The sequence below is a fragment of the Suncus etruscus genome, chromosome 4 (assembly GCF_024139225.1).
Source record: "Suncus etruscus isolate mSunEtr1 chromosome 4, mSunEtr1.pri.cur, whole genome shotgun sequence".
In the NCBI taxonomy this organism is placed as follows: Eukaryota; Metazoa; Chordata; class Mammalia; order Eulipotyphla; family Soricidae; genus Suncus; species Suncus etruscus.
Genome location: NC_064851.1, coordinates 100,487,794 through 100,513,457, shown reverse-complemented (window position 1 = coordinate 100,513,457; position 25,664 = coordinate 100,487,794). Strand labels below are relative to the sequence as shown.

General features: G+C 32.1%; 1 protein-coding gene across 1 annotated transcript in view; it reads right to left on the bottom strand.

Annotated features, from left to right (window-relative positions):
• Positions 1–25,664, bottom strand: part of LAMA2 (laminin subunit alpha 2) — a 660,685-nt gene that overhangs the window by 59,974 nt on the left and 575,047 nt on the right. Inside the window, exons 45-51 of the mRNA XM_049771159.1 lie at positions 24,497–24,651; positions 16,511–16,654; positions 14,961–15,094; positions 12,167–12,326; positions 8,546–8,670; positions 5,178–5,340; positions 4,361–4,505 (exon numbers count right to left, since the gene is read on the bottom strand). Coding sequence (XP_049627116.1) covers positions 4,361–4,505; positions 5,178–5,340; positions 8,546–8,670; positions 12,167–12,326; positions 14,961–15,094; positions 16,511–16,654; positions 24,497–24,651 — 1,026 coding nt within the window. The remainder of the gene's footprint in view (positions 1–4,360; positions 4,506–5,177; positions 5,341–8,545; positions 8,671–12,166; positions 12,327–14,960; positions 15,095–16,510; positions 16,655–24,496; positions 24,652–25,664) is intronic.

Genomic DNA, 25,664 nt, shown 5'->3' with positions numbered 1-25,664 from the left:
TTGATATTTGAGTATAATGGATAAAAGTGCTATGGGTGTTTGTTTTCATGAGTGAAAATTTAAGAGTGGAATGATTGGCTCTTGTGATAGGTATAAATTTAACAACCACCAATATATCTACCAATGTGGATATACCTTTTTTTTTTTTGGTTTTTGGGTCACACTCGGCTGTGCTCAGGGGTTACTCCTAGCTCTGCACTCAGTAATTACTCCTTATTTGCTTGGGGAAACATATGGAGAGCCAGAGATTGAGTCAGGTTGGCTGCATGCAAAGCAAATGCCCTACTCATTTTGTTATTTCTTGGCACTCATTTTACATTTTCACCAGCAATAAATAGTAAATAGTTTACCAGCAATAAATAGTTTCAATTGTGCTACATCCTTGGGCATGTTCTATCTTTAAAATTTTAGATAGTCAATAACTGCATAGCGAAGTCACTGTGTAAGTTTATTTATTTATCAATTTTTCTCCTTATTGTTCCATTATTAGTCCTGATTTGTCATTCTGGCTTCAATTTAGTCTACTGAAATAATTTTTCATAATTTTTCTCCTTTCCTTGATTATTTACTAAGCAATTGACTTTGTATTTTTGTTGTTGTTACTGTTATTGTTTACTTTATTATACTCTTTCAGTTAGGATTACCTGCCCTCAGGTTTTGTATTATCTTATTATATATAAAACATTGTTTTTTTCTTAAACAAAAATTATTAAAATGTGTTATTTTTGCCTCTTATTTGCTAATTCAAATATGACTACTTGCCTATTGATTTACACTGCTTTACTGGGATTCTTCTGAGACAACATAGAACTCAGCTTCTTTTCCAATAACCCAAATTTTGCCTATATTCAATAAGTATGTAACATTCTCTATTGCTAAAAACTAAAAAGAAATTAAGAAAACAGTAAAATAAAAAAATATATTTTTTCTTTAAAAGATTTAGCATCTACGTGGAGTATATCACAAAGATCTTCAATTTACAATGTATAATATTGTTCAACTCCACTGTCATTCTCCATTTTCAAGGTTATTGACTTATCTTTTATTCTCCTCACTCTTCACCTAGTTTACTGCAGACTGCAACAGCATCAAAAAATTGTCACAAATCTAACTTCCAAAATGCTCTTCAAGAAATTTTACTGAAGCATAAATCTGGTGGCATGACACCCTTGATCTATTAGTAATTCCCTGCAGCTTTGATGATAAAGTTGAAAAATATTCATTTAAATCACAGGGTATTTTAAGAACTTGTTTTGTATTTTTCTGGACTTATCTAATAATTTCATTCCAACATTTATCCCATTGCCTTTTGGATCAACTGGTTATTCACAGACCTATTTGTTATTCTCCGAGCATGTTCAGCACAATGCAATACTGGAAGAATGGAAGGATTCTGGTAATGAAAGAAAATTTTGGTAGTGAAAGAAATGTTGAATCAAAGAATGAAATGTTATTCTTAATCAATTAATATGTGCAATCTTTACTTGCAAATGTGTATTGTAGCTATTTTGTAGGTGGAAACAGTATTCCAATATATACAATTTTAATCCTTATATTTGTGACTTTGTGCAATTAGATTTATATCCTAAGTCATGGTCTATTCTAGAGAAGGTTCCATGTGCACTTGTGAAAAATGTATATTCAACTTTCTGAGGTTAGAGGGCCATGTATAAATCCATTAGTCCTAGTTCTTCTAGTTTCTCAGGTAGGGCTCTTATGTCTTTGCTAGTTTTCTGCCTAGTGGATCTGTCTAGTGGTGATAAAGGTGTGTTGAAGTCTCCTACTACTATCACATTTTCTTCCATATGTTTCTCTGGGTACGTGAGTAAATGCCTTATATAATTTGCTGGCTACATTTGGTGTATAAATGTTGATACCCCTGATCAATAAGTAGTGATCCTTTTTGTCTCTGAGCATTTTCTTGGGGTTGAATGTAATTTGGTCTGATATAAGTATGGCTGTCCCAGCTTTCTTTTTTCCAGTGGCTTGAATAATTAATTCCCCTCCTTCTATTCTAAGCCTGTGTCTATCCTGATCTTTTACATGTGTTTTCTGCAGGCAGAAGATATCCAGAGTTTGTTTTCTGAACCAACCCTCTACTCTGTGGCTTTTAATGAGGGAGTTTAGCCCAGTTTACATTTAAGGAGATTATTGACAGAGAGGGTTGTTGTGCTATTATATTGTGTAAGGTTTTTGGGTGTTGGATTGCTTAATTGATCTCTGGCTAGTTTATTTAGAGTCAGTTTGATTAGCACAAATATTGCGAGTTCCTTTTGGTCTGAGAATGTTTTTAGTCCTCCCTCCCATGTAAATGAGTTTTGCTGGGTGTGGACTCTAGGTTGGAAGTTTCAGTAGTTTAAAAATGTCATTCCACTGTCTTCTTGCCTGAACTGTTTCAAATGGGAGATATGATTTGATTTTTATGTTCTTTATTTTATAATTGAGGTTTTTTTTAGCACTTTAAAGAATTCATGTTTATCTTAATTTTTTTGCCATATGGAATACTATATGTCTTAGTGTTGATACAATAGGGTCTATTTTATTCAGAACTCTTTTCACGTCTTGGATTTATACAGGTGCCTTTTTCCAGAGGGTGGAAAAAAATTCTTCTATTATTTCCCTCACTACTTGTTCTTCCCCTTTCCCTATTTCATTCCCTTCTGGTATTCCTATAAGTCATAGATTATTTCTTTTGTCTTTGTTCATTAAGTACCTTATATTTTCTTCTAATATTTTATCTCTCTTTTCTTTGTTTATCTGACTTTGTTTTTACTGGTTTGCATTTTGTCTTCTAGTTCATGTGATTCTTTATGTGTGTAATTCTGTTACTCTGACTTGCTAGCATGTTTTTTAGCTCCTTGAGTTTAAATTTTATGGACTCTCTAATCTTCTGATAGAGCTCTTCTTTGAGTTGGATGAATTGCTCATCTATGGATTTATTAATTTCTTTGGTTAGTAATTCTTTGAATTCTATTGCTAAGACATTAAATGCTGATTTTATCGTCATCTATAAAGTTTGTTCTTTTTGGAGGACTTAGAAATTAGTTAGGATTTATCTCCATATCCCCAGCTGTTGATGTCTTTCTTAGTTTCCACATTGTTATTTGCATAGGGTGGTTTGGGGTGCTGTGTCAACAGCATAACCATGTTTTTCTACACACAATTTTAAAACAGAGATATTTCTCTAGAATTTCAGATCCCAAGGAAAAGTAGTTGGCAAAAGTGGTATTATGCTCTGTTCCCAGGTGCCATGTAATCTCTTTGACATGTCCAAAGCACTTCATTCAGCTCACGTCTCATGGCCTCATGACAATTAAACTTCCTTAGAGCTGATTTCTATATTAAGTTAAATGCCCCTCTTATCTGAGGCATTTCTAGCCATCTTTAACTGTATCTGTGTAGCAACTTGATTCCTGTCCCTTAATCATTAATTTACTTATTTATCTCCTATTAGGCTAATAGTTACTTGATGTAAAGAAATTGGTATAGATTATATTTATTTCTTACATAATTTTTGTCATTATTAAACAGAAATATATAACTTTCAGAAGTAACGTTACTTAAACTATATTTTCATAAAATGTTATACTGTTACAGTAAAAATTTATTAGCTTTAATGTTAATTAAGAAATATTAAAATTTTTGATGATATTGAAATTTAGTACAAATAATGAGACTTATAATTAACTAAGAAAACAGCATTTAGACTATATGTTTAAATAATATGCAGATATAAATAGAATTGAATTTGTGTCTTTTGAGATATTTTACATGTCTGTGTAACAACATAGACATGTATTGAATCTTTTTCTTTATGTAAGAAATGTCGTCTATAAGAAAAATATCAATTTATATTAAAAAGTATATTTTTATAAAAATATTACTGAGTACATTAAATATTGTTTTTTAAAAGTGTTTTGAAAATATTCCTTAACTACAAAATCATTTACATATATATAGACAAACTGGGGCACTTTAAAAGAGAAAAAAACTGTTGTCTTCAACTACTGATAGAAATTCTACCTATGAACTAGTCTAAGAAAAATACTTCAGAAAAATAAGAAAATAAAATCTTACAACATTTCAAATCAACTAGAGGATGTAATTTTACAAGTTTTAAGACAGTTTTATGCTTTCAAAATAAGTTCTTAAGTTTCAAAAGAAAATGATAGAGATTCATTTGGCTCTTCAATCAGTCATGTCTAACCTAAACCACCTATAATCTAAGCCACAGAAATGACTATCAATTTTTCACAGAATTTGTGAGTACCCAAAATTATAGCATCTTCCTCATGATTAGGTACATAGAAGCTTTAGATAGCATAATTAAGCATAGTGCTTTTAAACTATAAAACCTCACCTTGTTTTTGAGTTCTTGACATGGTGAATGATTTCCATTTCCCATCATTATGGTTTTGATTGCTGACAACAGAAGCCATTCCTGAACCCAGATCATAACTGACTTTTATGTGCCCATCAGCGAGCTCTACACTCATGAAATCCCTCTATTAATAGAATAAACATGCACAAGAGATTAGCTACATAGAGATATTTGGGTATTTACTTGCAGAGATTAGTAGGTTCTTATAGCTAAATTTCTAAATGTATTGCTCAGTAATTGCAAATCATTTTGCAAACAGAATTAATGTTACTATTTTGTGAATGCTCTTGGATATAATATTATGGTAGAGCTGGTCACAGCTAAATTTCTGGGAAGTATCCTTTTATCATAATAATGTAGTCTGATTCCTTAAATATATTTAGGAAAATACAAAGGTATATTCCCTGAAAAAAATTTACTAAGAAATACTAACATAGGACAAAAACTGAGTACATTTAAAAGTAACTTTTTAACTTAGGTGTCTAGAAATTTAAGAAATCATTTCTGCTGCAAGGGATTTTTTTTCTGGGTTATTCTCTTAAATGATAAGTAATATTAAAATATATCATAATAAACAAATGTATGCTTAAAGATAGAAATGAAAAAAATTTTAAAAAAAACCATAGAAACTTAATAGATACCATCTTTTATATAAGTAACTCACAAGTGTTCTAGTTATTCTTGACCTCTTTTTAAATAATAACATCATTTTACCATTAACATTTATATTAGAGTCCTATAGAAAAGAAGCAAACATATTTTGAATTGCAGAGTATCTGCTAGTGCACATTTTTACCAGGTCTCGTGTGGCAAGATATAATATCAGGGCACTTGAAGAAAATGTTCTGAACTTGAACATTACTGAGGAGATGTTTGGGTACCAGCGAATGGGTCGGCTGACCAGTGCGTAACCTTCTCCATCAAACTGAATAGTCCCTTCCCCATCTTCTACCTGAGGACTGAAAGCAGAGATATTTCATATAAATCAGATTGTGTCACCATTATTCAATGTATCAAATTGTCCTCAGAAATGAGATTGTATGTTATATATGGCATAAGCCTACTAAACTATATTTAAAGTCTTCTACTTCTCTAAGCCACTGCAACTCTTTTGTAAAATATATTTCCTATTTGTAGTTATTTAATTTGAATACAATGAGTTCCAAAATTGTTAATTGTAACAATTAATATTCAAACACTCATTCAAACACTGTATTAATCTATAACCTTTATCCCTGTTTACTTCTCTCTACCATTTTCTTAAGATTTCCTCTTGAATATCTTCCCCTTCATCTTCCTGTCCTGGTAAACTCAGTTCTGTAGACCTGTTCTCAACTTCTGTTTTTTTGTTTTTTGACGCTTATTATGTTTTTGATATTTTATATGTAATTGATCACTGAGTATCTGTCAGTCACTTTCTGGCCACTATGGTTCTGAAATATAAACTCCAGTTCTATCCATGTAGTGTGCTGCCACTCTTCAGGAACAAGCAACTGCCAAGTATGAATATGTGTTATCAACATTTATAATGCTTTATAGCTTGTTTAAGTGCTTTATATACATTAATATTGATTAAATACATAAGAATAGCATAAATTTTAGGCATTTGGGTGGTCAGAATCTACATTTGTATAACAAAAGACAGGAAGTGGGTGAAAGAGGTCAAAAGTACAAATATCCAACTATAGGAAAAATAATCTATAATAATCTACAGGTTTCTCACTCTGAATACTTTACCATCTTATCTTTTTTCTAAGACAGACTTGATTCTGACAATAAAAGATTCCCCTATCTAGTCATACCTTTGTTCATCTGTCTTTAAGAGAATGTAAGCTACTTGAGATTTACTAGAGACAATAGGTTGACCTTTATGACAAATAGAAACTAACCACTTGTGGACAAAAAGACAGTTCAATGGGTAAAGTGCCTGCTTTGTATACAGCTGACCTGAGTTTGATCCCAGCACCTCATGTGGATCCTGGAGCTCTCCCAGTAGTAAATCCTGTAGTAAGCTAGGGATGTCCCTCTCAAAAAAAAATAAATACCCAAAGCATTTAATATGCTTGCTTGTTCTAGCATTTGGTAACTATTTGTGGAATTAAGGACATTTTAGTATAACAGATTGCTTCACAGAGTCTAGTTAAGCAATATTGTTTGATAAGTGTTGTAAATGATTATAAATTAAATTATATATAATTTATAGTATTAACTTGAAGGCAAAGAAAACTATGAATGTTATAATAATGTTACAAAATTGTAAATGTCAAAAATACTATTTTCATGGAATATTAGTTCATGAGATAATGATAATATATAAGAATTACTTAGCTTGTGGAGGAACAAAACATATATTTTAACAAATTAAAGAAGGAAAAAGTTATTCTGCACCTTCCACAAACATATTTTTATAATTTTAGGTGATGTTTACAGATAACTTTAATGTAAATAAAATAATTTTCTAATATGAGTGAAAAATGTTAACTGCAAGTGTGAGGTACTAAAGCAGCTATGAACAGTATAACTGATAACAAATGAATTAATATTAAAATTTTTCTTTCCTATAAAAATTTTTTTTTTTTTTGGTTTTTGGGCCACACCCTGTGCCGCTCAGGGGTTACTCCTGGCTATGTGCTCAGAAGTTGCTCCTGGCTTCTTGGGGGACCATATGGGACACCGGGGGATCGAACCGCGGTCCGTCCTAGGCTAGCGCAGGCAAGGCAGGCACCTTACCTCCAGCGCCACCGCCCGGCCCTTTCCTATAAAAATTTATTCATTTTTGGTAATGCACTAACAATTGTGTTGCATGAAATGCAGTTATTTCCTATAGACGTTTGCCAAAAACTCAGAGGCTTCTATAAATGTTTTGAGTAGAAACCCCATAAGACTTGAAGATTATGAGAAGAGAAGTGAAAAGAAAGGCCATAATCAGACAGGTAAAAATTCTTTTATATAACACTATCATTGCTCAGCTGATAGTATTATAATGTATAATCCTCAAAAAAATTTAACAGCACATACATATATAACAAAATTCTTTAAGTTTTTTTTATTTAATTAGAACAATATGATTTGCAAAATTATCCATTGTTGAGTTTTAGGGATATTTAACATCAATACCACCACCATTGTCGATTCCTATCAGTAGTGCTCTTAGACTCCCTTATCCCTTGTCCTTCAACCAAGTTCCCATGATCCCTGTCTGCCACCTTTGCAGGCACATTAAAGTTTGGTGGCTTCTGCCTAGAGCTTATGTTTTCAGTGTTGTTTAGTCTGTGGTTTGGATCATTCCAACTCTTCCATATCCTTTATACCAAGCCCTATTACTTCCTTTCCTCATATTATTTTTTCCCTTGATTTATTTTATAGGATAAAATTATATTAGTCTGGAAATATGAAGGCTTTTTTCATAAAGAAATCTTAGCACCTAAATAACTAGCCAAGACTATGAAAGTTTTAATTATAATAGATTAAAACTATAACATTGTTATCTGGATAATTAATGTATACACACATATAGAAATGTTAAATCATTTGGCAATAGTAAGTTCTCATTTTTAAAGGGTAGAAATACCTTGCCAATATAGAAACATTTCCTTTTTAATCTCTTTAGAATATATAGTATAAAGTAACTCCTAGATATTCTCTATATGAATTTTAACTTCTGCATTTTATTTTTGTCATAAAGATTTTTCAACATAGTAGTTAGTGAGAAAGTAGTGAATTCTACCAAATATTTAAAGATATAAAATAACAGCCCTTAATAATCTTCAAGCTCTTCCTAAAATCATAGTTTCTAGATTGATTATTCCCAAATAATTTTTAATTAATATCTTTATTTAAAAACCTTGATTACAAATAAAATTGCAGTTGGGTTTCAGTCATGTAAAAAACACCCCACTTCACCAGTGCAACATTCCCATCACCAATGTCCCCCCAAAATATGAGTGTGATTCCCAAACTAAACATTGACACACAACCAAAACACTGTTGTGGCATTTTCTAAGGCCTTGTAAACAGCATGTCTATGGAGAGTGCCTTGAACTGTCTTTAATGTTCCATGACAAATCACTACTGAACCTAACCATCTAAAGCATGATTTATATCATGTGCAAACACACACAAGAAATTACTTGAAATGCACAGATCAAAATCCTGGCAACTCACCTAATAGTACATCCTTTACAGTCACCTTCTATTTCTCGGAAATTCCACAAACCTATGGGTTTGCTGTCAAAGTAGGTTTCTCCCATACAACCAGTGAATGTAATCACACGTACAGCATCAGGCTTCTGCAGGGAAATATGAAACTTGTTAGAATTTGGAATTCAACAAAAATATCTTAATGTTCTAAAGAGAGTTATTACCTTTAGGATCTAGAGTGACTATTTATTTTTCTACTATTCTGAGTTGTGCACATATTTATCTTTTAACCATATAAATTCCACAGTGACCTTGACGATTTTGGGCAATATCTGTTTATCATAATTTTAAATAAAACTTCTTTGCTCCTTACTTGAGCCTGTTTTCATCTGATTTTAATCATGTTGGTTATCCTTTATGTTACTCTAATTTTGATGGGAAAGGCTGAGCATCAAGTTAAAAGAAAAATTAAATGAGATTAAACTTAGTTATAATTTCAAATTCACTCCTGGCTCAGAAAAATGTTAATAAATGTTTCTATACCAATACATTTGTCATAGAATAGGGTACATACTCCCTACACAAAGGAAAAAAAGAAACTAATATACAGGCTATACAATGGTTTTAATTTTATTTTTATATCAAAGTAAGTTTTCAGAGAAGGAAAATAAAGGGAAAAGGTAAATTGTAAGAGATGTGATCCTACTAGGTTATTTTATTTCTATATATAGTGCAGGGTTTTATTATAAAATATAGGTTTAATAAATACTTTCTAGGGACTGGAGCGATAGCACCATAGTAGGACGTTTGCCTTGCATAAGGCCTCGGATCTATACCTGGAGTCCCAAATATGGTCCCCCAAGTCAGGAGTGATTTCTGATCTCATATCCAGAAGTAACTGCTGAACGTTGCTGGTGTGGCTCAAAAAACAAACAAATAAATAAATAAATACTTTCTGAATGTCTTTATAAAAGGGAATATATTTATATTTGTTATCTAATAAATTATTAAGTAGGGAGTTGAATGGATTATTTTAGAAGATGCTATCATTAGGCCCGTGTTTCTCACTCTTTATCTGACATTTACCCTTTTCCTTATGCAATTTTACCTGGAGCTTCCTTAAAATCTCCTGGAGCATAATATCCAATGTAGTTGAAAAATTGTTAACAATTATTAGCAATAAACTTGATGTTAATTGATTAATACTGTTTCTAACAAACACATTTTTGTTGCCTCTAACTCTAGCATATACTGCCAAAGTGAATAATGTTCATATTTTTCTGAATAATCCAGGGGAAAATAATTACACATGATTGTGTTTTAGAGAAAAAATAGAAAGTTGACTACTGAATAATTAAAAAATATGTATTTCCAATTTTTGTAGCTTGACTGCTATGGAGAAAGAAGGTGAGAGAGAACTGACATTTACACATCAGGATTTAAAAAAAAATGGATTTACTCTGTCATTTATTGGAGCCTCTTAATTTTCCAGAGGCTGAAGTACCTACTTATAAATTTTACTTGTTTCTCTTTCTTGTAATCTAAAGTGCTAGGAATATTTCCATAATTCTTTGAAACTAGCATATTCATTTTGCTTTTTGCTTTCAGCTTGTTTAGGTTCATTACTATTCTGGTGTGGCCAGAGCTTAAGAGCTCATGGCTAAAAATGATTAAGATTTCCTAAAAGTCATGTATGTCTGTTTTTTTTTTTTATTTTCTGACACAGGCCGAGAAATTTTTTTTTCTTGTTAATAATATCTGTATAACACTAAATTTTAATATAATTCTAGTAGTCTGTCATAAAATGATGCCGCTAGTCTCACTGTGGCACTGGAGAATGATGATTAAGTATGGAGACTCTTAAACATGCTAAATTGTGCCCAAATCATAAATTTGCAACAAACTTCTAGTAGCCTGGATACTAAATTCTATGTGACATGGTTTGCCTTTAACTTCTTTTATTCAGATTTCTCAATTAAATATAAATTGCTTACTGTTTTTGATTGTGAGAATCAATTTTAACTAATAAAATTACTTAGATATTAGCTAGCATACAGTAAGACTATGTAACTGATTTTAAAGTTTATTACTGTAATCTAAAATGTGAAAAGCAATTTGGTTATCTATCATGTCTATGGCTCTTTTACATCAAAACAACTAAAATCTAAGGGGCTAGATGACTTGAACTAGTAATATTTTAGCAAGTAATAAAGCAGAAACACAAGTTAAATTTGATTTCAAAAAATTTTTATGGTGTGCTGTGTTATCTCCAAATTTATGTTTTCAGAAAGGAGAGAAAGTTGGCATAAAGACTATGTGTTATTATATATCTTATGTACCTATGTGAAGTCAAAAAATGAGGATGATTTTAGTTTGTAGTTGTGTAACGAATTCTAGTACTTTACAGTCACATCTTGTACACAAAACAAATAAAACACTCGCTCTATATGAAGGTTCAGTTCTCATATATTTGGAGTCACTGTGGCTTTTCTTATATTCAGACTAATCTCATCCCAAGATGATTCTGACAAACCCAGGATTAACCATTATATTTTGTTGTGATCTTACATCTCACCCACAGGTCGTTTTTCAACACTTAATTGCATTCAATCAACAAAACCTTCTTTAAAATGCAGGCATTTTACGATTTGAAATGAGCAAGGACCTATCTTGAAGCAATTATGAATGTTAAGCACTTTATAATAATTAAAAGAGCAACTTGAAAACTTTTGCAATCAGATCATGGTTTGAAAGCTTCTATACTCTGTGATTTTTTCCAAGGTATTCATGAATCTTTAATTATATGTAAGTTTGAACTTTATAGTACTTCATTTATATCAATAAATCATAAATGATTCAAGAGATGGGTATACTTAAAATAATCACTATTAAATAACTAAAACAAGAGTATTAAAATGATGCCACAGATTAGAGCAAAATAATAGCTGTTTAAATAAATATACAAGGTCTTAAATATTAAAAATCTTCATATTGGATATTCAAATGAGAATTCGCTGGGACTAAGAAAGTAATCTAATTGGTATAAACATGTCTAGCATTTGCAAGATCCTGGCTTTAGTTCTTGCACCAAACAGCCTCATAGGTACTGTCAGGTGACAGATCTAACAGCTTTGCTATGATGTTACCACAAGCAGACCAAAGCAGAGTGCTATCAGGCCTGCTGTACTGGACAGGAATAACTGAGAGTGATGTTTGGCCTCCAACAATAATGCATATGGCAATTATTATAAAAATGTAGCATTAAAGTAACTACAATTTCTCCATTTTTTCCAGTTCTTTCATGGTGTGTATTGGAAGGCAATTTAAGAAAATATAAAAGTAATAATACATATATCACATTTCTGGTAACTTCAGTTTAAAAATGTAAAATATATTTGGGATAATTAAAGAAATTTACTGGGTAATTAGTTTCAAATATTTCAAGTTCATTAAATTACAACTACAAACATGTTTGTACTTAAATAAATTACTTAAAATTAAATAAATTTTTGTTAAACAAATTTTTAAAAAATAGTGACGAAATTTTTTCAGGACTTTATCATGTTTCTTCCCATGTCTTTATCACAATAACCCCATCAAGTGTTGGAGAATATATAATAAACAAAACATGGAAGAATATATTACCTTCAACTTTCCAGTCAAGCCACCAACGAAGAGCATTGCATTTGCATCTACATCTAGAATAGTGTATCCTGGAGGTGATGCTGAATAGTAAACACTGGGCAGAATGCTGGCTTTGGGTCCTTCCAGGGCTCTCACAGAAATGGTGCCATTTCTCCCAGTTCTTTCATGGTGTGTATTAGAAGGCAATTCAAGAAAATATAAAAGCAATGACACATGTATCACATTTATGGTAACTTTAGTTTTAAAATGTAAAATATATTTGGGATAATTTAAGAAATTTACTGGATAATTAGTTTTAAATACTTCAGGTTCATTAAATTACAAACCCAAATCCAGAACCTGATCTTTGCTGGATGTTTACTGTCAATTTTAACCAGAATCAATGAGCAACAGAATGGATGTGTCACTGATACGAAATGACACAGCAGAAATTAGTTGATGACATTGCTGTTAAATAAAAAGTTTGGCTTTACAAAACAATTTACTATTTACTATCAAATTCTACTTTTCAAGCTTATATTACTTCATTTCCCATTTGGCCTAACTTAATTCAGTAAGTGAAGTCCAAATGAGCTCCTCTTCTGAATTATAAACTGGAACACTTCTCCTAAATCCCTTATTATTTCTTGGATCCAGATTTGCTGAAGTAGTCTTCCTGGAACTCTGATTCTTTTGCTATTTAGCAATTCAGCTAACAGAGAGTATATAATATCTAGTCTTCAAAGTTAGGGTACACAATATGGGATTTTATTTTTCATTTTAATTAATAAAATTTTAAAAGTCACTTTACTTCATTTCATCTTTTTATTTAAAAGCACCTGATTTCCGGAAAATATTGTATATTAAAAAAACTTGTTTTATTTTGTCAAAACTTTAGTATGATATTCCTCTCCCTGCTTTCACTTTTTGTAATTATTTTATCTTTTGGGACACAGTATTAACTAATATAAGCAAAAAGAGTAAAATGAATTATGAAATCAGGTTTCTTTTTGAAACAGGATATAGTTCTGTAGAATTTTGCAATGTTCTTAATCTCAGTAAAGTACTCAATCCTTTCAATACTATTACTTGACATATATTTGATCTCTTTTGCCTGCACAAACATGATTAGATGCAAATACACATACTTCTTTACTAAAGATATTTAAAAGGAACACAAATTGCTTCCTATTAAGCTTTATTTTAAGCATTTTCTTGTGGAAAAATGCAAGTATACACACACACAAAACAAAACTTTATATGTGTATACATCACCTAAATTTCATAATTACCAAATCTTTTTCACATTTGTCTCTGTCAGATTCATCTCTAGTTCCAAGGTTTTAACTATAATTCTCACTGGAAGCTCTTTGAGTTATAATGTTAAGAATTTTTTAAAAAATTGATAGTAAATATTGAAGGCAGAAATGTTTCTTTTACAAAATCTATATACTGCAAGAAGTTAATTAAGTTTAAACTTCAAAGACATGATCAATCAACTTCTGATTAGTTTCCATTTTAAGTTGCATGGACCTAAACTATTATATACTCATGGCAGCAGTTAGACACAGTATATGTCTGTAAGCAAGGCTGCTCTGTTAACTACAGAGAGGGGAGTTGCACACTAAAGAGTTGTTAAAAACAGATTTAAAGTTTTGCTTCATAATGATAAGTGTCAGTCTAAGTACTTCAGCAATTTAAAAGAAATCAAATTTAAAAAATATAAACAGGGCCCGGAGAGATAGCACAGCGGTGTTTGCCTTGCAAGCAGCTGATCCAGGACCAAAGGTGGTTGGTTCGAATCCCGGTGTCCCATATGGTCCCCCGTGCCTGCCAGGAGCTATTTCTGAGCAGACAGCCAGGAGTAACCCCTGAGCACCACTGGGTGTGACCCAAAAACCAATATATATATATATATATATATTTATGTGTGTGTATATATACATGTGTGTGTATATATATATGTATATATGTGTGTATATGTATATATATACACATATATATAAACAAAATAAACAAATAAAAAAACTGTTCCTCAAACATTCTGTGAGACTAATAGCAGAGGAATCCAAAATGGGTAAGACACAATTTTATTTAATCTACTTTATTCAGATAAATTTTTTATTTTATTATTTTAATTTTTTGGATTCTGTGTCACACTCAGCAGTGCCCAGTATACTTCTGGCTCTATGCTCAGGGCTCACTCCTGATGGATCTCCCAACAATTTTTATTTGTTTTAAAGGTCCGCTAGCTATTAGCAGGAGCTATAAAGACAATATAACAGTGCAGCACCAGCCAGCCATCAAAGGGGGAACTTTAAATAAGACACTAATTGTGATTGGTTGCTGAGTTTATAAAACCTTTCCCAGGATCAACAGCTAGAAGAAACAGTTGGAGGAGTAGGAAAAGAGTTGGTTGGCAGTTATAAGAGAGAGTTGGAGGAGAAAAGGAGAGAAACTTGACAGTTGGAAGAGACAATTGGATGGTCCCAAATCCAGTTCTCTCTCCCTCTTTATCTCTCTTCAGGCCTAGGGGTTTGTTAGAGGCCGTTGTACTTCTCTAATAAATAAGACTGAGATATTTGTCAGAGTCTAGCCTGCAAGGCTCCATGGACTCCAGCAGCATGGGCCTATGTCCAGCAGTTCGGATCTGACAATTCATACACATTTATACAATATAAAATGCAAAATGTTACACATTTTTATATGTAGATGCCTGCCTACCTTTCATACATAGATATAGGAGTTCTCACAAAAGCTGAAAACTTAAAGTTATATCATTAACTAATCGCATAGTCTTTAAAGAATTAGTTACCTTGATGCTTCAATGCGGTACCAGTTTGAGTCATCAATAGTCAAATCTGGGTACTCTACACGTCCAACTCCAGATCCAACATCCCAAAGAAAGCTTACTTTGCCTTTACGCATTTCAATAGCTAAAAAGTCAATCTAGTTCATAAAAACATAAAACAGCATTTATATAGAGATGATAGCCATTTTGAAAGAAGCAGCAAACAGGGTTCTTCGAACATTTATCATTTAGAGTATGTGCAATATTTATAAGCTCACAATAAAAATTCTAAGTGATATATTATTATGATGTGACAAAATAAAGTTTTAATATTGAATCTTTAAAGAAATACAAAAGTACATTTTGTAGTGTTATACTCATTGAACAAATTCTAGTTTTGTTTAATTTTTGAGATAACGTCTTTTCACTCTAATACTTGTAATAGAGGCCAAACAAAAAATATATACATTAGTGTTTTGTTTTTGTGGGTTTTTTTTTTTTTTACCATGCTAACTACCATTCTGAGAACAAGACAATACATTTTTATCTAAAGTGACTCAATTTCTTTTCTCTTATTTTCTTTTTCTTTTTTTTCTTTTTTTTTTTTTCTTTTGGCTTTTGGGTAAGACCTGGCAGCGCTCAGGGGTTACTCCTGGCTCTACACTCAGAAATCGCCCCCAGCAGGCTCGGGAGACCATATGGAATGCCGGGATTCAAACCACTGTCCTGCATGCAAGGCAAATGCCTTAACTCCATGCTGTATCTCTGGCCCAGTGACTCAATTTTTTACTGAAATAGCAGATATTAACTTTTACTGTATTTTTTCTTAAAAAGTCTTAATTCCACGGGACTGGAGTGGTGGCACAAGCATAAGGCGTTTGCCTTGCATGCACTAACCTAGGACGGGCCGCGGTTCAATTCCCCAGATTCCCGTAAGGCCCCCCAAGCCAGGAGCGATTTCTGATCGCATAGCCAGGAATAACCCCTGAGCGTTACCAGATGTGGATCAAAAAACAAAAACAAAACAAATAAACCAAAAAAAAAAAAAGTCTTAATTCCTTTTGGAAGTTCTCTATGTATGAAAAGTTAATGATTCAAATGAAGGGAATTAAAAAATGTTGGGAGAACGTTATTGAACTGAACTATTCAGTTTGGGTCAGAAATCAATATAAATCAGAACTTTTCATTAGTAAGAAATTAACACAGAGTTTAATATTTTCATTTAACATGATCATTATAATTTCTGAGAGAAATATAAAAAATTTATCCTACAAGTCTTCTCAAATAACTAGATCTGAAATTTTAAAAACTCAAATTTAATGAGTGAAGCACACATTTAAAAAGTTGTGTCTAAACACTAAACACTGCATTTTTTTATTCGATTTTTGCCTTCTGACTTTATTTGGGAGTTCAAATTATTTTTGACATTTAATGCCATGTATTCTAAATCTAAAAGTCTACATCATAAAAATTTGAATCATTGCTATTAGATTCCATGCATTTTCCTCACAAGCAGGATTGACTTCTAAAGAGACTTACATCAGAGCAAATAAATAAAGAGTAATTAGACTTACAAATTTGGCACTCCCAAGATAAAAGAGAAGATTGTCAGCTACAGGTGTCTTTACATTGACAACAATATTATTGTAGCTTCCTTTCTTGATTTCAGGCTTGTATGTTCGAATGCAGTCACCTCCTGAAGACACTGATACTTTGATCTTCAAGAAAACAAGGTAGCAAGAACCAAAACTAAGTCTTTGAAAATTTGATGTAGTTTCCCCCAAACCACAATCCCATCTTTATCTCTTTTGAAGTTATTATTCTATCATTAGTCACATGTTCTTATGCAGACAGTATTATGCTCATTAATAAGGGCAAAGAAGAGCAGTTTTGCATAACATTTTGATAATGAACTGTTCATTGTCCCTAAGATCATATTGTTAGAAAGCTATATTTTGAAGCATTCAACAATAATGATTTGTATCTTTATTCCTTCTTCTTTTATGAATATAAAACTTTCAACAGATGATTTAATATGAAGTTAATTACAATTAGTTTTTAATTATTAATCTTAGCTACTTAATAAAATTTTATAAGTTAAAATTGATTTGGGTTTCACTAAGTAGAAAAATTTTTTTCCAGTGGAAATTTTCTATCCATCTACTCAATCACAATGAAATGAAACAGATTTTTCTGGGTATTCTCATAATACAAATATTAATTATTATACATAGTGAACATATTTTAGAATTAATTATTCCTTTTTATTAACTCACCAGGAAATGAAACAGAAATAACTTCCAGTGACTATCACTACTAATGTATTTAACAGCTCCCATTTCTTTAGACTAGTACTTAAAAAAATTACTAAAAATTGCTAAGAAATGACTTTTTTATGTGATTAGAACTGATATAGCTCATACCAATTTTCACTTAAATTTAGGAAGATTTTTTTCTTCACTACCAATGTACACTGGTTGATTATTTCCCTTTGAGTCAGGTGGACAATGAAATGGGCACTTGCAAAAGAGCAATGTAGATTTTTTTTTCTTTGTTTTTGTTTTTTTGGGCCACACCCGGCGGTGCTCAGGGGTTACTCCTGGTTCTCTGCTCAGAAATAGCTCCTGGCAGGCACGGGGGACCATATGGGACACCGGGATTCGAACCAACCACCTTTGGTCCTGGATCGGCTGCTTGCAAGGCAAACACCGCTGTGCTATCTCTCCGGGCCCGTAGATTTTTAAAGTTGGATAAAAGCTGTGAATTTGTTCAGTGGTAAATCTCAAAGTAGAGTGAAAAAGGTATAAAATTTCTCTAGATTGAGTACTGAAAGTGCTGAAAGTAGCTGAAAGTGCTAGAGCACTAGTTTTATATCAGAAGGTAAAAGCACAACACAGTTCCTTATGCTTTGCAGGAAACAGCAATTCCCAATCACTGAGTCAGAAACAGCTCAGAGCACTTCTGGGTTTGGCCCCCCAAATCACCAAAACCTCTCTATGCCTCTAACTCAAAATCTGGTCTCAGAAATTTCCTTGCCTCTCACTAACAGTTTATTTTTATTTCTTATTCCAATATTTAGGATGAGGGAGTTGGAGGCCAAATACAACAGTGCTCAGGGCTTACTCCTGGCTTTGTGCTTGAGATCGCTCCTGGTAGTGCTTGGGAGACCATATGGAATGCTGGGGATGAAACCCAGATCAACCACATATAAGGTAAGTGCCCATCTGTTGTACTATCTCTCCAGCCCCAATAATATTCTTTTAAGCACTTGATATTTCTATTATTCTTACACTTAGAAGAAAATCAATTACATATTAGTGTTAGCCTGAGGGAAATATTATAAAAACATAAAGGTATTTTCTAGTACTAAACCAATCTCCATTATGGTGATATAAAGAGACTTCTACAAGAATCAAATCAGGCAGTGGGTGGTATTAACACCCACCCACTGGATGTCAAATTAATTAAAATAAAACAAGAAACTGAGGAGCGGCATTCTGAAGTTGATATACATAAATTATATATGTTTGAGAATGTCTGGCAATAAAGCAGATCTACATTTCTTTTTTTTTTTGTTTTTGTTTTTGTTTTTGGGCCACACCCGGCATTGCTCTCAGCGATTACTCCTGGCTGTCTGCTCAGAACTAGCTTCTGGCATGCATGGGGGACCATATGGGACACCAGGATTCGAACCAACTGCCTTTGGTCCTGGATCAGCTGCTTGCAAGGTAAACGCCGCAGTGCTGTCTCTCCGGGCCCAGATTTACATTTCTTTTGTTTGTTTGTTTGTTTGTTTTTGGGCCACACGCAGTAACTCTCAGGGGTTATTTCTGGCTCGGTGCTCAGAAATTGCTCCTGGCTTGGTGGACTATATGGGAATCTGGGGGATAGAACTTCAGTCTGTCCTAGGTTAGCCATATGCAAGACAAATGCCCTACCGCTGTGCCACTACTCTGGCCTGAGATCTACATTTCTTACATCTTTTACAGAACCTTTCTAAGCAAAATATATATCATTGCTCCATGCTTAGGCTACTATTCAAATTGCATCTTTACACAAATTAGATTGTGTGCTAGAAAAAGAAACAAAACACTAATACACCTTAATAAAGAAAACTTTGTATTGTGAAATACATCTGATAATAACTAGGATGCTTACACTAAAATTGCTTTCCTTGGTGTGAAGGTGTGGAACTTAGCAACCAAGGAACATAGTATTGAAATGCAATGCCTTTCCCGGAGTGTTAGGTCTGTGTCCTAGGGAATATACTCTTCCTGGCTATGTGGTTTTAAGTCTATGAGTACATTCTTTGACCCAGAAAAAATTTTCTTTTGTATATAAAGTATTAAGACTAAGTGAATGTTAATAAATTTCAGGGAAAAAACACAAAGGTATGAACATTTTATTATTTTTTTATCTGGATGTTAATACCACAAAGCAGGTGTGCAGTGCAGGTTGCCGAGGATATCGCATAGAAGATGTCATCTATATAATTGGGTTGCTTGCAGGCTTAGAGATATAAAAGAATAAACTAACCAAAAAAAGATTCATAGTAGAAATCAATTAGGAAAAATACAGTTCTAAGTTGTTTTTAATGTTCAGTAAAAGTTGTTAGGTCTCATAAATTTTTTTTAAGAATTTTCCTTGTGAACCAAATATACAATAATGAATACCTTATAACTAAACAAATGTAAATTGAGGTATACTGTAAGTGTTATTGATATCATCAGAAGATCAAAGAGGAAAGCAAATTCTAAAAGAATTTATATATAGAAGAGAATAAAATTGAGTTTTCCCCGGAAGCAAATGGTATCCAAGTTTCTAGTGGATCAAGGGTAGCAGTCCAAAGTGATTCTGTGTTTTGTTGTGTGTTGTGTGTGTGTGTGTGTGTGTGTGTGTTTGTGTGTTGGGAGGGTTTACTTCAGAAATGCTTTATAGATTCTTAAGAGGAAAGGACAGGCTATGAGTCCAATGCATGATTTTGGCCACAGGATGAGTATCTGCTCTTGCTATGTCTATATTGACTAGAAAGATAGGAGCCATATTGTGTGACTTTTGTGCAGAGAAAAAGCACCTTCAAAGTTAAAAAAACACAGCATCAGTACTGATGCCTAATGTGACTGAAGAAACTCCCTCAGAGTATTTCAAACTAAAAGTGTTTAACATTAGTAGAAGTAACAATCAATCAACTTTATAGCATGATTTACAGATCTAAAATATGATTTTCTGAACAAAATAGTATTGTATACTCGCAATTACTCTTGCAAATTATCTTATTTTTCAAGTTTTATACAATTATATTAAAACCCCTGCTATTTTTATTCTGGATTTAAATATAGCTTCAGTAATTTAATGTTTTAATTAGTCTTAATAGTTAAAATAACTAATTTTTCTCTTTTGAAGATCTTGCCTTTTTGATTTTTAATTATAGTGATTGATTTCTCAACTAATTTAAGACAATTATATAAATATATAGTCTTTAAAATTTTTATTTTGCTTTATGAACCCAGTAGTGTTCAGGGATTACTCCTGGCTTTGAACTCAGAAATCACTTTTGGCATGAATTGAGGGACTACTATATGAGGTGTCAAGGATTGAAATTGAGTTGTCTGGATGCAAAAACATGCCTGGTATAATGTATTATATCTCTGGCATGTCTTTATAATTTTATGCAGAAGAAAATTCAAGTTGAATCTTTTTTTAAAAAGAGGCAAGATATTTCTGAAACCTCTTATTAGGATGTCTGTTTCTATCAGTTAATACTATATTTCATGTGAACTCTCATTTAGCCTTCTAAAGAAAAAAATTGCAAGCATTAGGCATCTCTAATAAAATATTGTTTACTTGTCACTTACCATGAACTAAATTATCATTTTAAATATCTTATTATTATATCTGCTGAAATTTTACCACATTATTTTTGTTCAGAAACTAGGTCATTCAATAAATATTTCAACTTCAGAGTTGACAAAAAGGAAGAATAGATGGCTAGATAAAGAAGCTATGGTACTTATACATAATGGATTAACACCTAGACATAAATGAAGATAAAGATAGATTTGTAAAGTATCATGTTAAGTCTGAAATGATTCAAAGAAAGAGAGAAAGACATAATATGTTACTCATAAGCAGGATATAAAGAAACATACCAGAGAGATAGCTAATACACCAAAGACCAGAGAACTGGTCTTTAGTAGGAAATTTGCCCTGGTGGGGGGTTGAGAAAGGGAGATATTTAAGGAAATAAACCATATGAGGGAAGAGTCATTCTGAATGAAAACTGGGTGCTTAAAGAAGGTAAAATGATATAGTTTCCCTAGAAGTGCCAATGATCCCTGATCCTAGAGCCAGGTAGTCCCTGAGTACAGCTGGGTGTGGCTCCAAAACCAGAACAAAGCCCTTACACCAAAACCACCTATGCAGCAAAATAATGTTTAAATATGTTTAACCTCCTTCAAAAAATAAGGCATTTGTTCTAATTTTCACTTCTAATGACAGTTAAAATTTATTTGAGAGGCATAGACAAGGGATATTTTTTTTCTGGCACTATATTGTACTTTTTCTTAATTTGTATTTTGAGACAGATTTCATAAACTTACATGCCAGAATTTTATATTTTAGCCCTGGGAAGAGAAAGCAGGCACAGCTGATGAATGTGTAAGTATATTTTTATATTTTACAATGAAGAAAGAATAAAAATGTCCAGATTTTCCCATTTTATGACTAAGTTAGAAAATCTGACTGTGTGTAATTCACTAGAGAATTTTTACAACTACTACTTCAAATTAAAATTGCAAAATATGAAAGTGATTTATCAGTCTTTTCTTTTGCCATTACCACTGCTACAGTTGGATTCCTTATTAGATTTTATTTTTTCTTTCAAGTTTCTCTCATCTTCTCTGGTAATTATTTTCCTATTCCTATACAGAAAACAAAGTTTTTATAGCCTTATATTTTGTAGTCAAGAACTTTCAGCTTGTCACTCTGATAATGTTAATGTTAGTTTTGTTGGTAGACCAAATAGCTTATTACCTTAAAATTAGATTTAGTCTTTTGATTTTACTAATTTAATTTTTATCAATTATCTTGGGAAATTGTAATTGTTAATTTCAAGAAACTACCTGAAACTTTCTTTCCTTGGCTCAAAAAAAATTCCTTTTCTTAGAAATCTTTTCCTTCATTCCCATGTTCCAAAATATATGTGGTACTAGTGGTAGGGAATGTTGAAGGACATACCCTTTAATGCTCAATGGCTATTCCTGGTTTTAGGAGTAAACTCTGGTAGTGTTTAGAGGAACATATGCTGTGTAGATCTCAAACCTGGCTTGGCCAAATGCAAGGCATGTTGCCCATTTTCATTCTAAGCAGATGACCATCTTGTAGCATGGCTTAAAGTTTTCCTCAAAGTCTTTGGGTCCCATTAGAAGAGATTTTTATTTTAGAACTTTATAGCATTTCCTGTTACCCAGAAATCTAGAACAATATTTCCATCTTCATATTATTTATATTAATGCCATTTTCCTATCTAAACATATAATATTTTTATGTGGCAGCACTTATTTATACCATTATATTTTAGGTATATGACATTATTTATAATTCTACATCTTTATGTACTTTAGCATGTTTATCATTAAAATACCAAATACAAAGTACCAAATTCCATCTATCATCAAATAATTTATTTTTTTTACCCTTTTTAAAAAATATTTTATTGAAACCATGTGATTTCCAGTCTTTCATAGTTGGATTTAAGACATACAATGAATCAGGGCTAATCTTACCACCAGTGTCATCCTCCCTCCACCTATGTTCCCAGAATGCATCCTACATCACCACTCTGCCTCTGCTCTGCCATTTAACAGACCCATTTTAACTTTAGATTGTTATACTTTGGGTCTTTTGATTCTATTGTTGACTTTGGCTTGGATATTTAGTTTTGTCCTTTTTTTTTTTAATCTCTGCCAATTCATCTGAGACCACTTGGCCCCTGGCCCCCATCATTTTCCCCTCCTTCCTTTTTTATTCTTTTAATGCCCATTTTCTTCTACATTATAAATTTGGAAAGTGTTAAAACTTCTTCAATCAACTTTATTATAAAGGAAATCATCAACTTAGATGTTTTGTTATACTGGCTAAATCTTAGACAAAACTCCAAATCACAGAATAATATCTGATTTAGTCTTGTCTGTTGTTTCATATACATTTATCATTTGTTATTGTACTATATTCATGATTTTAATATTATTAGTACATGTCTTCTTAGTCTACTTTTGGGGGTTACTCAGGAATTACTCCTGGCAATCCTTGGGCAGCAGATAAAATCCTGAAAAATAAACTTAGAATGGCTACAAGTTGGCTAATAAACTTTTACAGGTATTAGTCTTATTTGTTTCTGATATTAGGAGATACTATATATAAACTTTAGTAAACATTTTTCTATTTTTAAGGTATTTATAATTAGTCACAAATTTATTTTCAAGAGTTACCTTGAATGTATTGTCTTGGCATTATTTAGATGTATTAGATATATATATATGAAAAATGAAAAGAGGTGCTGGAGGTAAAGTATGAGTTATGTTTCTTGACATGAACAAAACTGTAGGTCAGCCATGTTCAATATCCTGCATTATATATGGTCTGCTGAGCCCCAACAGGAATGATTTCTGAGCAGAGAGCTAAGAATTCACACTTAACACCATGGCATATGGTCCAAACATAAAAGTAAAAGTAGAAAAATGATGCTAGTCAGGGAGCATATTCTCCATCATTTGAAAATGCATAATTTTTATAAAGTCAGAAAGATAAATTTTGTTATTCAATCTCCAAATTCATTCAGAAAATATAATTTCGAGAGAAGCATAAGTATCTAAAAAGATTTAATTTAAACTTAATAATATGACAATTTAACTTTTTCTTTTAAAGTAGTCCTGGGTTGTCTTAAGCAGTTTTTTTTAATTTTACATTTGCATTTAGCAATTCATTCATGGATAGTTGGAATGATGCCTTCTAGAAAGATCTACATTTATCCTAATGTCTTCTAATTACGTTAATAAAGAACAAATGTTTGAAGTAAAGTGTAGTCAATTCTTATTCTAATTTTTTCATCCTATAAGAAAATTATTTTATGTTATATACAAAACCAGATAAAACTACATGTAAAAAATAATAATTCTTTTGTTATTCCACAATAACCTTGTTCATTTTTACTATAATCCATCATGGTGGCCTTTTGAGACCAGTTACCCTCATCCATAAACATTAGTAAGATACCTATTCCCTTTATAATACTACTTTTACTACTCTGTTAAAAATAATACATAGAAATATTTCTATTTCTAAAACAGTAATTTATTATTCTTATGAGATACCTCCTAAAATTTTTGTGAAAAGTAAATCTAATTTTATCTTTTGCCCATTTCACCTCCTCACTTTGATACTAACTTCAAATAAAAGAAAGAAGTTCATAGAACATCAAACAGGACACAATGGTAAAGGTTTTGCTGTGGGAATAATATAAAACATAAAATGTGACTGATATTAAAATAAAAAGAACTTACAGAATTGGCTTGTTTCCGTGCTTGATTTATCAATTCCTTTATCTCAGAAATATTTTTCTTCAGATTATCTTCAAGTTCCTTAATGGGCTTGAATTTTTCTATCAGCCTATCAGCCTCTTGTTCTAGATTTTTCACAGTGGCATCTGCATCTTCAACTGCACAGAACAAGTTTGGCGTATATTACACATATACATCGCCTACACAGATACTTACAAACAGGCACACACATGCATGGAGATGAAAACAGCAGCATGATATACTAAATTATCAAAAACTTTCACATTATCCATTGACAAAAGAAAGACCATGACTGAAGTTTATGATAGTAACCCGGGATTTGTGAGTTATGACCCAAGCGGGTCAGAGGTAAAGATGTTAGAAGAAGAACCAAACACTTCAGCTTTATGATTAAGATGAAAGTTAGCATTGAAGACAGAGAATATGAAGTTAATTTAATGCTCAATTTTTATTTTGACCTAAAAACTCACCATTATAGACTTTAGTCATAAAATCAAAGAAATAATAGCATCTTTATAATGTCAACTTAATAAGTCAAGGCTGTACTTAAATCATGGGTCTCATACAAAATTGGTTTTCTTTCTTTTTCTACTGTATTTCTCTGCACCTCTTAGAGAAGCTATCAAAATGTCTTCTGAAAAAATCATTTCAATGTTAAACAACCCTCACTCTGGAGTTGTATGTTATACTTTAAATATTTTATACTGCAATTTGTTTGGGAAAAGTAATTTCTTACCCTGCTCTCTATTTTAGGGGAACCACATTAAGCTACCATTCTGTAGGTTTAAAAAATTTGATGGGGGTGGTGGCAGAGAGATAGCATGGAGGTAGGGCATTTGCCTTCCAAGCAGAAGGACAGTGGTTTGAATTCCTGCATCTCATATGGTCCCTCGAGCCTACCAGGAGTAATTTCTGAGCGAAGAGCCAGAAGTAACTCCTGAGCGCTGCCATGTGTGACCGAAAAACCAAAAATAAAAAAAGATTTTTTTTGAATATTGACTATTTTCAATGGAAATTAACCTTAAAACATTGAAGTTTATCACAAATGTATTTAATTTTAATGTGCTTTACTTAATAAGAAGGTAAATTACACGTGAAAATGATTATTCTATCTCTGTGATACTGTCAGTCTTGTCCAATCATGTTTTAT